Source organism: Cherax quadricarinatus, chromosome 42 (genome assembly GCF_038502225.1).
Source record: "Cherax quadricarinatus isolate ZL_2023a chromosome 42, ASM3850222v1, whole genome shotgun sequence".
NCBI classification, from domain to species: domain Eukaryota; kingdom Metazoa; phylum Arthropoda; class Malacostraca; order Decapoda; family Parastacidae; genus Cherax; species Cherax quadricarinatus.
In genome coordinates this window covers 8825454-8840082 of record NC_091333.1, presented here as the reverse complement: position 1 = coordinate 8840082, position 14629 = coordinate 8825454, and the positions used below count along the sequence as shown (strand labels likewise).

Genomic DNA, 14629 nt, shown 5'->3' with positions numbered 1-14629 from the left:
CATTGTCATATAGAGAGGTCAGACGTACACAACACTGTCAGACAGAGAGGTCAGACCTAAACAACACTGTCAGAGAGGTCAGACCTACCCAACATTGTCATATAGAGAGGTCAGGCGTACACAACACTGTCAGACAGAGAGGTCAGACCTAAACAACACTGTCAGAGAGGTCAGACCTACACAACATTGTCAGAGAGGTTAGACCTACACAACACTGTGTTGAGCACAGAGGAACTTCCTCAAGCTCAGCTACAAGAGGTTACGAGTTGTTTTTAACCCCCTTCCTCTTTCAGGTATCTGGAGACGGCGTTCAGCGGGGCAGGAGGTGTCAGAGAGAGTGAGATTTATAGGGCCTTCACAGCAGTCGCCAACAATGACATGGGTCGTCACCTGGCCTGGAACTACCTCAGAAACAATTGGCAACAAATCCGGGATAGGTGAGAACGTAATTTTCATGTAGAATATCTAAACCCGTAGGGCCACACAGCGTCTGGAGAATGGGAAGAAATCATGGTTGATCAGAGAACGGTGGGAATAATGCAGTTCAGGGGAATCAAGAGCTCTTCACCGGCATCAAGGTATCTTGGATCAAAAGTCCTTCACTGGCATCAAGGTACCTTGGATCAAGAGCCCTTCATCGGTATCAGGGTACCTTGGACTAAGAGCCCTTCGCCGGCATCAAGGTACCTTGGTGCAAGAGACCTTCACTAGCATCAAGGTACCTTGGATCAAGAGCCCTTCACCAGCATCAAGGTACCTTGGATTAAGAGCCCTTCACCACTATCAGATACCTTGGATCAAGAGCCCTTCACCGGTCACAAGGTACCTTGGACTAAGAGCCCTTCATCGGCATCAAGGTACCTTGGATTAAGAGCCCTTCATCGGTAACAAGGTACCTTGGACTAAGAGCCCTTCATCGGCATCAAGGTACATTGGATCAAGAGACCTTCATCGGCATCAAGGTACCTTGGATCAAGAGCCCTTCACAGACATCAAGGTACCTTGGATCAAGAGCCCTTCATCGGCATCAAGGTACATTGGATCAAGAGCCCTTCACCGGCATCAAGGTACATTGGATCAAGAGCCCTTCACCGATATCAAGGCAACCATTCCAATAAAGAGTATAAAAATTACAATACAAGGGATGGCTGTAGTAAACTACTGATCCGTACTAGGCAGGTCTACTAGGCCTCCTGAACCACACTTGGGATGTCCAGTAGGCCTACCGGCCTACCGAACCTAAAATAAGGATACACTTTCAGGTGTATATACCTTGAGACGAAGACTACTGAAGATAGAATACTTAAAAAAATAAAAGAAACAGACATTTCTTGAATAAAATTTTGTATTGCATATATGTATTTTTGGGTTTCGAGCACGAAGCACTAAACCCGAAAGAGTCATACAGTTTACTTCATAAAATGAATCGAAATTAAAAAAAAACAAATATTGAAAGGCTTTTGAGAGTACATATATGGAAGAAAGTGGATTCTGCTTAAATGATGTATCTTATTTCTTAATATATCCACTTGTTTAATACATCCACTTGTTTAATATATCCACTTGTTTAATATATCCACTTGTTTAATATATCCACTTGTTTAATATATCCACTTGTTTAATATATCCACTTGCCTACTATAGCCACCTATTTTGTCTGTACTTGCAGGAAACTATATGGAATGAGCAGTAGTGTGATGACGCGAACCACCGGCACCTTCAAGACCACTACCACCCTGCGGGAGGTCAGCACACACACTACTGTTATTATTATTATTATTATTATTATTATTATTATTATTATTATTATTATTATTATTATTATTATTATTATTTTATATTGTTGTGATAAAAGGCTCATTAATGTTTTCTCATTGTCATTTACACCGGACAGTCATTTAAAACAGGCAATCATTTACATTAGGCAGTCATTTACACCAGGCAGTCATTTACACCAGTCATTTACACCAAGCAGTCATTTACACCAGGCAGTCATTCACACCAGTCATTTACACCAAGCAGTCATTTACACCAGGCAGTCATTTACACCAGTCATTTACACCAAGCAGTCATTTACACCAAGCAGTCATTTACACCAGGCAGTCATTTACACCAAGCAGTCATTTACACCAGGCAGTCATTTACACCAAGCAGTCATTTACACCAAGCAGTCATTTACACCAGGCAGTCATTTACACCAGGCAGTCATTTACACCAAGCAGTCATTTACACCAAGCAGTCATTTACACCAAGCAGTCATTTACACCAAGCAGTCATTTACACCAAGCAGTCATTTACACCAGGCAGTCATTCACACCAGTCATTTACACCAAGCAGTCATTTACACCAGGCAGTCATTTACACCAGGCAGTCATTTACATCAGGCAGTCATTTACACCAGGCAGTCATTTACACCAAGCAGTCATTTACACCAGGCAGTCATTTACACCAGGCAGTCATTTACTTCAGGCAGTCATTTACACCAGTCATTTACACCAGGCAGTCATTTACACCAGACAGTCATTTACACCAAGCAGTCATTTACACCAGACAGTCATTTACACCAAGCAGTCATTTACACGAGGCAATCATTTACACCAAGCAGTCATTTGCACCAGGCAGTCATTTACACCAGGCAATCATTTACACTAGGCAATCATTTACACTAGGCAGTCATTTACACCAGGCAGTCATTTACACCAGGCAGTCATTTACACCAGTCATTTGCACCAAGCAGTCATTTACACCAGGAAGTCATTTACACCAGACAGTCATTTACACCAAGCAGTCATTTACACCAGGCAGTCATTTACACCAGACAGTCATTTACACCAGGCAGTCATTTACACCATGCAGTCATTTACACCAGGCAGTCATTTACACCAAGCAGTCATTTACACCAAGCAGTCATTTACACCAGGCAGTCATTTACACCAAGCAGTCATTTACACCAAGCAGTCATTTACACCAAGCAGTCATTTACACCAGGCAGTCATTTACACCAGGCAGTCATTTACACCAAGCAGTCATTTACACCAAGCAGTCATTTACACCAAGCAGTCATTTACACCAAGCAGTCATTTACACCAAGCAGTCATTTACACCAAGCAGTCATTTACACCAGGCAGTCATTTACATTTACACCAAGCAGTCATTTACACCAAGCAGTCATTTACACCAAGCAGTCATTTACACCAGGCAGTCATTTACACCAAGCAGTCATTTACACCAAGCAGTCATTTACACCAAGCAGTCATTTACACCAAGCAGTCATTTACACCAAGCAGTCATTTACACCAGGCAGTCATTTACACCAAGCAGTCATTTACACCAAGCAGTCATTTACACCAAGCAGTCATTTACACCAAGCAGTCATTTACACCAAGCATTCATTTACACCAAGCATTCATTTACACCAAGCAGTCATTTACACCAGACAGTCATTTACACCAAGCAGTCATTTACACCAAGCAGTCATTTACACCAAGCAGTCACTTACACCAAGCAGTCATTTACACCAGACAGTCATTTACACCAAGCAGTCATTTACACCAAGCAGTCATTTACACCAGACAGTCATTTACACCAAGCAGTCATTTACACCAAGCAGTCATTTACACCAAGCAGTCATTTACACCAAGCAGTCATTTACACCAAGCAGTCATTTACACCAAGCAGTCATTTACACCAAGCAGTCATTTACACCAAAGCAGTCATTTACACCAAGCAGTCATTTACACCAGGCAGTCATTTACACAGCAGTCATTTACACCACGCAGTCCTTTACACCACGCAGTCATTTACACCAAGCAGTCATTTACACCAAGCAGTCATTTACACCAAGCAGTCATTTACACCAAGCAGTCATTTACACAAGCAGTCATTTACACCAAGCAGTCATTTACACCAAGCAGTCATTTACACCAGCAGTCATTTACACCAGCAGTCATTTACACCAAGCAGTCATTTACACCAAGCAGTCATTTACACCAAGCAGTCATTTACACCAAGCAGTCATTTACACCAAGCAGTCATTTACACCAAGCAGTCATTTACACCAGCAGTCATTTACACCAGGCAGTCATTTACACCAGCAGTCATTTACACCAAGCAGTCATTTACACCAAGCAGTCATTTACACCAAGCAGTCATTTACACCAGCAGTCATTTACACCAAGCAGTCATTTACACCAAGCAGTCATTTACACCAAGCAGTCATTTACACCAAGCAGTCATTTACACCAAGCAGTCATTTGCACCAAGCATCATTTACACCAGCAGTCATTTACACCAAGCAGTCATTTACACCAGCAGTCATTTACACCACGCAGTCATTTACACCAAGCAGTCATTTACACCAAGCAGTCATTTACACCAAGCAGTCATTTACACAGCAGTCATTTACACCAAGCAGTCATTTACACCAAGCAGTCATTTACACCAAGCAGTCATTTACACCAAGCAGTCATTTACACCAAGCAGTCATTTACACCAAGCAGTCATTTACACCAAGCAGTCATTTACACCAAGCAGTCATTTACACCAAGCAGTCATTTACACCACAGGCAGTTTACACCAAGCAGTCATTTACACCAAGCAGTCATTTACACCAAGCAGTCATTTACACCAGGCAGTCATTTACACCAAGCAGTCATTTACACCAGGCAGTCATTTACACCAAGCAGTCATTTACACCAAGCAGTCATTTACACCAAGCAGTCATTTACACCAAGCAGTCATTTACACCAAGCAGTCATTTACACCAAGCAGTCATTTACACCAAGCAGTCATTTACACCAAGCAGTCATTTACACCAAGCAGTCATTTACACCAAGCAGTCATTTACACCAAGCAGTCATTTACACCAAGCAGTCATTTACACCAAGCAGTCATTTACACCAAGCAGTCATTTACACCAAGCAGTCATTTACACCAAGCAGTCATTTACACCAAGCAGTCATTTACACCAAGCAGTCATTTACACCAAGCAGTCATTTACACTAGGCATTTACACCAAGTCATTTACACCAAGCAGTCATTTACACCAAGCAGTCAGCAGTCATTACACCAAGCAGTCATTTACACCAAGCAGTCATTTACACCAAGCAGTCATTTACACCAAGCAGTCATTTACACCAATCAGTCATTTACACCAAGCAGTCATTTACACCAGGCAGTCATTTACACCATGCAGTCATTTACACCAAGCAGTCATTTACACCAAGCAGTCATTTACACCAGGCAGTCATTTACACCAAGCAGTCATTTACACCAAGCAGTCATTTACACCAAGCAGTCATTTACACAAAGCAGTCATTTACACCAGGCAGTCATTTACACCAAGCAATCATTTACACCAAGCAGTCATTTACACCAAGCAGTCATTTACACCAAGCAGTCATTTACACCAAGCAGTCATTTACACCAGGCAGTCATTTACACAAAGGAGTCATTTACACATTTACAAGCAGTCATTTACACCAAGGCAGTCATTTACACCAGGCAGTCATTTACACCAAGCAGTCAGCAGTCATTTACACCAAGCAGTCATTTACACCAAGCAGTCATTTACACCAAGCAGTCATTTACACCAAGCAGTCATTTACACCAAGCAGTCATTTACACCAAGCAGTCAGTCATTTACACCAAGCAGCAGTCATTTACACCAAGCAGTCATTTACACCAGGCAGTCATTTACACCAGGCAGTCATTTACACCAAGCAGTCATTTACACCAAGCAGTCATTTACACCAAGCAGTCATTTACACCAAGTCAGTCATTTACACCAGATTTACACCAAGTCATTTACACCAAGCAGTCATTTACACCAAGCAGTCATTTACACCAGGCAGTCATTTACACCAAGCAGTCATCATTTACACCAAGCAGTCATTTACACCAGGCAGTCATTTACACCAGTCATTTACACCAGGCAGTCATTTACACCAAGCAGTCATTTACACCAGTCATTTACACCAAGCAGTCATTTACACCAGGCAGTCATTTACACCAGGCAGTCATTTACACCAAGCAGTCATTTACACCAAGCAGTCATTTACACCAAGCAGTCATTTACACCAAGCAGTCATTTACACCAGGCAGTCATTTACACCAAGCAGTCATTTACACCAGACAGTAATTTACACCAAGCAGTCATTTACACCAAGCAGTCATTTACACCAGACAGTTATTTACACCAAGCAGTCATTTACACCAAGCAGTCATTTACACCAAGCAGTCATTTACACCAAGCAGTCATTTACACCAAGCAGTCATTTACACCAGGCAGTCATTTACACCAGGCAGTCATTTACACCAGTCATTTACACCAAGCAGTCATTTACACCAAGCAGTCATTTACACCAAGCAGTCATTTACACCAAGCAGTCATTTACACCAAGCAGTCATTTACACCAGGCAGTCATTTACACCAGGCAGTCATTTACATCAGGCAGTCATTTACACCAGGCAGTCATTTACACCAAGCAGTCATTTACACCAGGCAGTCATTTACACCAGGCAGTCATTTACATCAGGCAGTCATTTACACGAGTCATTTACACCAGGCAGTCATTTACACCAGACAGTCATTTACACCAAGCAGTCATTTACACCAGGCAGTCATTTACACCAAGCAGTCATTTACACCAGGCAGTCATTTACACCAAGCAGTCATTTACACGAGACAGTCATTTACACCAAGCAGTCAATTACATCAGTCATTTACACCAGGCAGTCATTTACACCAGGCAGTCATTTACACCAGGCAGTCATTTACATCAGGCAGTTATTTACACCAGGCAGTCATTTACACCAAGCAGTCATTTACACCAAGCAGTCATTTACACCAAGCAGTCATTTACACCAAGCAGTCATTTACACCAAGCAGTCATTTACACCAAGCATTCATTTACACCAAGCAGTCATTTACACCAGACAGTCATTTACACCAAGCAGTCATTTACACCAAGCAGTCATTTACACCAAGCAGTTATTTACACCAAGCAGTCATTTACACCAGACAGTCATTTACACCAAGCAGTCATTTACACCAAGCAGTCATTTACACCAGACAGTCATTTACACCAAGCAGTCATTTACACCAAGCAGTCATTTACACCAAGCAGTCATTTACACCAAGCAGTCATTTACACCAAGCAGTCATTTACACCAAGCAGTCATTTACACCAAGCAGTCATTTACACCAAGCAGTCATTTACACCAAGCAGTCATTTACACCAAGCATTCATTTACACCAAGCAGTCATTTACACCAAGCAGTCATTTACACCAAGCAGTCATTTACACCAAGCAGTCATTTACACCAAGCAGTCATTTACACCAAGCAGTCACTTACACCAGGCAGTCATTTACACCAGACAGTCATTTACACCAGGCAGTCATTTACACCAAGCAGTCATTTACACCAGGCAGTCATTTACACCAAGCAGTCATTTACACCAAGCAGTCATTTACACCAAGCAGTCATTTACACCAAGCAGTCATTTACACCAAGCAGTCATTTACACCAAGCAGTCATTTACACCAAGCACCTGAAAGAAATCTTTAGAATTGATTTTGCGTTTGTTTACAACGTTAATTATGTATATATATTTACCTTTTTTATTATTTTTTGACCTGTCTATTCGAGGATTATGATCTTTTGTTCCAAGGAGAGAATAGCTCTAATTCCTTGGATTAAAAGTTCTTCATCAGCCTCAAGAACCCCTGCCCCTGAAGGTGGTTCTAGTTATTTTATGAAGGAAAATATCGTAGATCTCCTCTACAGCCTTTATGTGATGGATTTGAGGTACACAATGAAGTTACTGGATAGACTGATTATTATATTTAAATGTTTGTATTTGTGTGGAGCGCTAAAACCGTGTGGGACACATGATCTTTACAGATGGAGGCGTTCAAAGAGGAACATGAGGGTAACCTGGGGCCATTAGCTAGAGACATGAAGCAAGCTCTCGAGACCGTCAACAACAACATCAAGTGGATGGACGCAAACTACGCCAACATCGTGGAGTGGATTACATCCATGACTACTTCAAACTGAGCTCCAGACTGTAGTAGTAGTAGTAGTAGTAGTAGCAGTAGTAGTAGTAGTAGTAGTAGTAGTAGTAGCAGCAGCAGCAGCAGTAGTAATAATAGTAAAGGTAGAAATATACAAGAATAGAGGAGGAGTGTTGCAGTAGGTAATGGTGCATGCCAGACAGATCTTTCTGCAATCCAACACTTTTAAAATCACATGTTCGTACAACCTATATTTAAAGCTACTCAAGGAGTTAGCTAATAGTAGTAGTAACTGTAATGGTAGAAGAACGTAGTAGTTGCAGCAGTGTTTACCCTTGGTGTTATTTTATGATAGAAGAAATTAGAACATTGACCCCGACGCAAGTTATAAGACACGACCAATGTAAAACAAAAGCAAGTGATGACCACACAGTAGTGACCCACGACACTGTGCGGATGTATGAAGCTGGATATATTAATCCGGATTTATTACAGTTGTTTTGGTAGCTGTGGAGTGACTGAAAGTATAAATAATTATTACATCAAGTACAGATAAACATTATGACACGAGGTACAGATCTCTTGCTGGGAAATTAACTCGCTCTGCATACTGAAGGAATAATACATAAATAAATCGCACATAGGAGAGAGGAGCTTACGGAGACGTTACGGTATGACTTGGATCATTAACAAAGTCACATTAACAGAATGGAGAGGTTAGGTTAGGTAAGGTACGTCAGGAAACAGGACAAGTGTTTCCTGACACGTGTCTTAGGCAGATGATGACCCGCCGTTGGAGCTTTTGTTCATCTGACCGAGGCCTTCCACTGGCTTACCGGTCCACCCCTTTAAAAATTATGGCCATAGTTATAACCAACATACTGATACATGTGTCAGAAAGGAGAGAAGGAGGCAGTATATATAAGCCAGGTAGTAGGGACGGGACTAGAGAGGTGGGAGGAGTAGTAGTATTAGTAGCAGTAGAGGTAAGGCAGGTACTGGAAGTTTTACTAGAAGCTCGTTAATTAAGCTCCTCTCTCGCATGTGCGCATTATTTGTGTGTTGTTCTAGTCACAGTATTGTGCCTTTTTTGTTCCTTGCTGAATTAATACTGGGGATCGAACTGACGGGTTTGAAACTGCAGGTTGACGGCTGTACCGACTTACTGTAGCTACAGGGCATACAATATTTGCTAATTCGGTCGCCGGTATTCGATACACAGTTTGTTACTTTTATGAACTGTTGCTGTGACTATAATCACCAGTGAGCAACCATAACGAATGTGTACTTTTCTGTGTGAAAGATAGTTTTATTTGTGCTTGAAATTAATATTTTCTTTAATGCATCATAATATAGGCAGTTACTAGAGTTTAAAGCCTGTCCACTACACGAGGGTCATTAAGGCTGCAAGTTGCCTGTTCACCAACACTTAAGTGCCTAAACTAGAAATTAAACTCTCGGTATATGTACACGGTGTATATACCCTCTGTAGTAATATATATATGTCTTGCCGGATAGGTAAAATTGATGAATTACCATTATTATTATTATTATAATCAAGGGGAAGCGCTAAGCTCGTAGGATTATATAGCACCTGTGGGGAATGTGGAAGATATTCAGGTTTAATTCAGAGAACTAGAGCACAGATTCAATTCCCTAGATCAAGAGCCCAACACCAACATCAAGGAACCTTCCGTGAGGGGATCAATTAGCAAAAACTAAAATTAAGTCCTTTCTAAAATTTTCTTATGTACATTTAAAGATATATATATTTTTATGTATGTTAATGTAAAAAATAATAATTTTGTACCAAAAGAACCTTAGAAAACTTCCTAACCATATTATAACAAGCGCAATTTAATTTTACCTATTTCAACTAAATATATTTTAGATAAGTTTACAATAATTTAATAATAAACAAACACAGTGAAATATATTTTTTCGTTAGGTTAACAATGATTTATGCGAAATGATTGCATACACCAATTTTCGCTTACCTTATTCGGCAAGAAGAGCGTTGCTATTTAAGCCAAAATAGCAAGATTTATATATATATATATATATATATATATATATATATATATATATATATATATATATATATATATATATATATATGTATATATATATATATATATATATATATATATATATATATATATATATATATATATATATATATATGTTTGTGTGTGTGTGTTTGTGTGTTTGTGTGTGTGTGTGTGTGCAATTAATCGTAGACAGGCAGTCTTAACGCAAGACAAGCCACAGGGGAAAGGAAATCTTCAACTCAAAATCTTTCACACGTCACCGTTCGTCATCAGGAGCTATGCAATGTTGCAAGAACAACAACAGGCAGATTGAGTTGAAGTTTTCTCAGCCGAAAAGTAGCGTGTTGATGTCGGTCTGTTCCTCCTGAGGAGGAACATTGTTATAAGAGGTTTTTTATAACATAAAGGACATTGTTTCAACTAAGTTATTTGTGCTGGTAAACCATAACTATGTTTTTTATAATTAAAATAAACTGTGTTTACCTGTTAGTTTATTTTATCCCCCGTGGGTCTACCTGTAGGGTGTTCGGGGGGTCATCGCCCCTGTGGCCCAGTCCTTGACCAGGCCTCCAGGTGGATCAGGGCCTGATTAACAAGGCTGTTACTGCTGGCCGCACGTAGTCCAATGTACGAACCACAGCCCGGCTGATCGGGTACTAACTTTATGTACTTGTCCAGCTCCCTCTTGAGGGCAACCAGGGGTCTTGAAGGCAACCAGGGGTCTTGAATGCAACCAGGGGTCTTGAAGGCAACCAGGGGTCTTGAGCGCAACCAGGGGTCTTGAAGGCAGCCAGGGGTCTTGAGCGCAACCAGGGGTCTTGAAGGCAGCCAGGGTTCTTGAGGGCAACCAGGGGTCTTGAAGGCAACCAGGGGTCTTGAGGGCAGCCAGGGGTCTTGAAGGCAGCCAGGGGTCTTGAGGGCAACCAGGGGTCTTGAAGGCAGCCAGGGGTCTTGAGGGCAACCAGGGGTCTTGAAGGCAGCCAGGGGTCTTGAGCGCAACCAGGGGTCTTGAGGGCAGCCAGGGGTCTTGAGGGCAACCAGGGGTCTTGAAGGCAACCAGGGGTCTTGAGCGCAACCAGGGGTCTTGAAGGCAACCAGGGGACTTGACGGCACCCAGGGGTCTTGAAGGCAGCCAGAGGTCTTGAAGGCAACCAGGGGTCTTGAAGGCAGCCAGAGGTCTTGAAGGCAACCAGGGGTCTTGAAGGCAACCAGGGGTCTATTGGTAATTCCCCTTATGCCTGGTGGAAGGATGGCCCGGGTTATAGTCAATTAGTCACAGTCAGTAACAAGAGTTTTGCGACCGATAGTCTTTGTATTATGAAGGTTGACAGTGTCAGTCACTGTAGAAGGTGTCAGTCACAGCAGGTGTCATCACAGCAGGTGTCAATCACTGTAGAAGGTGCCAGTCACTGCGGAAGGTGCAAGTCACTACAGAAGGTGTCAGTCACTGCAGAAGGTGTCAGTCACTGCAGGTGTCAGTCACTGCAGAAGGTGCCAGTCACTGCGGAAGGTGCAAGTCACTACAGAAGGTGTCAGTCACTGCAGAAGGTGTCAGTCACTGCAGGTGCCAGTCACTGCAGAAGGTGCCAGTCACTGCAGAAGGTGCAAGTCACTGCAGAAGGTGCCAGTCACTGCAGAAGGTGCCAGTCACTGCAGAAGGTGCCAGTCACTGCAGAAGGTGCCAGTCACTGCAGAAGGTGCCAGTCACTGCAGAAGGTACCCGCCAGTCTGGTAATCAATGAATATAATTAGGTTAATTATGGGTATGACAGACAATAAAACATAAGTTGAAGAAAATGAAAATCAATACTTATATTAATTGCAAGTTTATTTAATCAAGAAAAAAATAATACTACGACAGTGAAAATGAATCAACTTCAAAAAATCCTAGACGGTAAATAAATGATATACAGATATACCTAACTGACACATAACGTGAAAGGCATTTATACACCAAGACAGACATACCATGAGGTGTATGTCTTTTAGTGTATAAGTACTAAGAATTTATTATAATCGCTATTTCAGGGTTTAAAGTATTCGTGACTAGTGGTTAACAAGTTACGTGCAGCCTTCTAGACCCTCTTGTAGTACTACATAAAGCTTTAAACCCCATTAACCATCCAAGGGCAAAGCTCAACGCGACTTGCTGGTAAGTAGGGCAGACTCCAGGCAGTAAGGTTCAGTAGTATGTCCTGAGAGACATAAACATCACTCAATCAGATTTTCTAGCACACTGAGAGTGGAGTAAGATGACTGGGAAAAAAAACTATGCCACGGGCGGGGTTAGAACCTGCGATCAGAGAGTCATAAAACTCCAGACCGATGAGTTAGCCACTGGGCTTGTTTACAATCGTGTTATTATGACTGGTAAGTCAGCATAGGGGTGTGTCATATCGCAGTAGTGATATTGTATGCGGGTTCTAACCCCGCCCGTGGTATGGAAAGTTTAAAAATGCTATAAGTCGTATCAAGGAGATACTGTATAAGAGGAAAAATTTAGGCATATCAACCAAATACGTCCATAATAGACAAACTATAGAACGTTGTAAAAATGGTGAAGATGATCGGTATGGTGAGCCTGGCAGCCAGAACCAGCCGTCTGAGCTTGGCTTTCGTCTGCTCCTTGCTGGAGGGTGTCCAGGCAGCCTTTGGTCTTCCTTTATTTTCCTTCTGCAGCTTCTGGTAGTGCTTGTCTAGTGTCTCAGAAGCGTCCTGCTGCTGCAGCGTCCTGTAACAGTTGTCGATGATAGAGTGGAAGACCACAACGAAGAAGATGATCCCGATGCAGGCCAAGAGCCACACGTCAACCATTTTGATGTATGAGGTCTTGGGCAGTGACGATGAAGCCTGTCGCAGATGTGAACATTAAAGAAGAGATGAATAGATTACTGAACACAAGACAATATTGCCGCACCAACAAACTACATTACAGCTTCCACAAACTACCATTACAACATCCACAAACTACCATTAACACACCCACAAACGACCATTTTCATGTAAAGAACTATTCCCAAACTCACACGAAATATACTTACTACATCCACACAAATCATACCATCTTCACGCCCAAACAAGCTACCATTCCTACACCCATACACTATTATTCTCCACTACGACAAAAAATTAGAACGTACTATTGCAGTAAAAATTATTATTATTATTATTATTATTTTATTCGAAAACGAACGCCGAACTGTATGGATCATACAGTAGAAAAAAAAAATAGCTTTATACCTGAGTGAAAAGCGTGGCCATGACCAAGAGAACTGTTAGTGCGGACATCATGCGCACGTCGAACATGGAGACATTGAAGAAGAGAGTAACGTAGCTGATGACAAGCAGGATGAGGGAGGGCGTGAAGATGTTGAGTATAGCGTAGCCACAGAGGCGTTTCAGCCTGACCCTAGCCCGTACCTCGCTGAAGTTATTGGAGGTCTGGTGTAGCAGAGTCACCTCTCCCACCAGCAACCCCAGACATAGAAAACTTAGTGGAATAATTAAATGACAGAAAGTGGAGATAAATAGAAAGATAACTGACATAAGGGGAAGCGGAGGCATAAGAGAGTTTAGTTTAATAGGTTTATTTTGCACCCCATACCCATCCTGTGGGTGATAGTCAAAAGATTACAGAGGTACATAATGGGTCCAGGGACTGGACCCCAAAGTTATGATAGATGAACTAGTTACAAAGGTAAGGAATTCACAATGGGAAGCGGAGGCATAAGGGAGAAGAGGGAAAATGGAAATTAACTACACTATAGACAAATGCCACCGGGTAAACCAGATTACTCAAATATTTGGATTACCCAAATGTTCAGGTTACAAAAAAATGTAAATTTCTCAAGCAAAATAAAAACCCCGGCTCGTGGTTCTCGACGAGGCCCAAGTTACCTCATACTCGAGGAGGAGGTCGCTGCCGGTGTAGAGGGCGGAGGAGAGGTTGGGGTGGAAAGTGAGGTAGTTGACAGAGCCAGAGGCCATCCTGAGATGAGCGTCGCAGTACTGCACGTCGAATGGGTAGAACACGAGGCCAAAGTCGCAGAGGAAGTGCAGGTTGTAGCGACGTCGGAGGCTGAGGGTGTTGCAGGCCCCTGAGTACACCTCCACTGTGAGGGGGGAAGAGAATGTTAGGAAAAGGATTAAAGATTTGACGGGAGAGATGCTAATAAATGTTTGTAAAGAACGAGAGAGAGATATCATGTTTTTACCTAAAAATACATTTATTGGTAAATCAAGGTATCGGTGAATCGCCTTCATCAGTTCTAAATGACAATGAGCACTAGTGACAACATTATTAAAGATTACTGGAAAGTCTTAAACAGGTGAGTCGTCATCCCAGATAATTTTGAAGATATATTGTGTTTATTAGAGTACATATTTTTTTTGTAATTTGTTTGAAAAATAAAGAAAAACTTTATATATGAAAGGGAGTGTATGAAATTATATATTATGGAGAGGAATTCCAACATTAACAAAATGTACTAAACTGAATATATATATATATATATATATATATATATATATATATATATATATATATATATATATATATAT

The 14629-nt window shown here is 41.6% G+C and overlaps 1 protein-coding gene across 3 annotated transcripts in view; it reads left to right on the top strand.

The window, feature by feature from the left end:
* LOC128695534 (aminopeptidase N-like) overlaps positions 1-8201 on the top strand; it is a 34608-nt gene extending 26407 nt beyond the window's left edge. For all 3 annotated transcript variants that reach the window (XM_070093252.1, XM_070093251.1, XM_070093250.1), the window contains exons 16-18: positions 294-437; positions 1670-1745; positions 7906-8201. In XM_070093252.1, the coding sequence (XP_069949353.1) occupies positions 294-437; positions 1670-1745; positions 7906-8061 (376 nt within the window). In that variant the 3' untranslated portion in view covers positions 8062-8201. The remainder of the gene's footprint in view (positions 1-293; positions 438-1669; positions 1746-7905) is intronic.
* The last annotated feature ends 6428 nt before the right edge of the window (positions 8202-14629 follow it).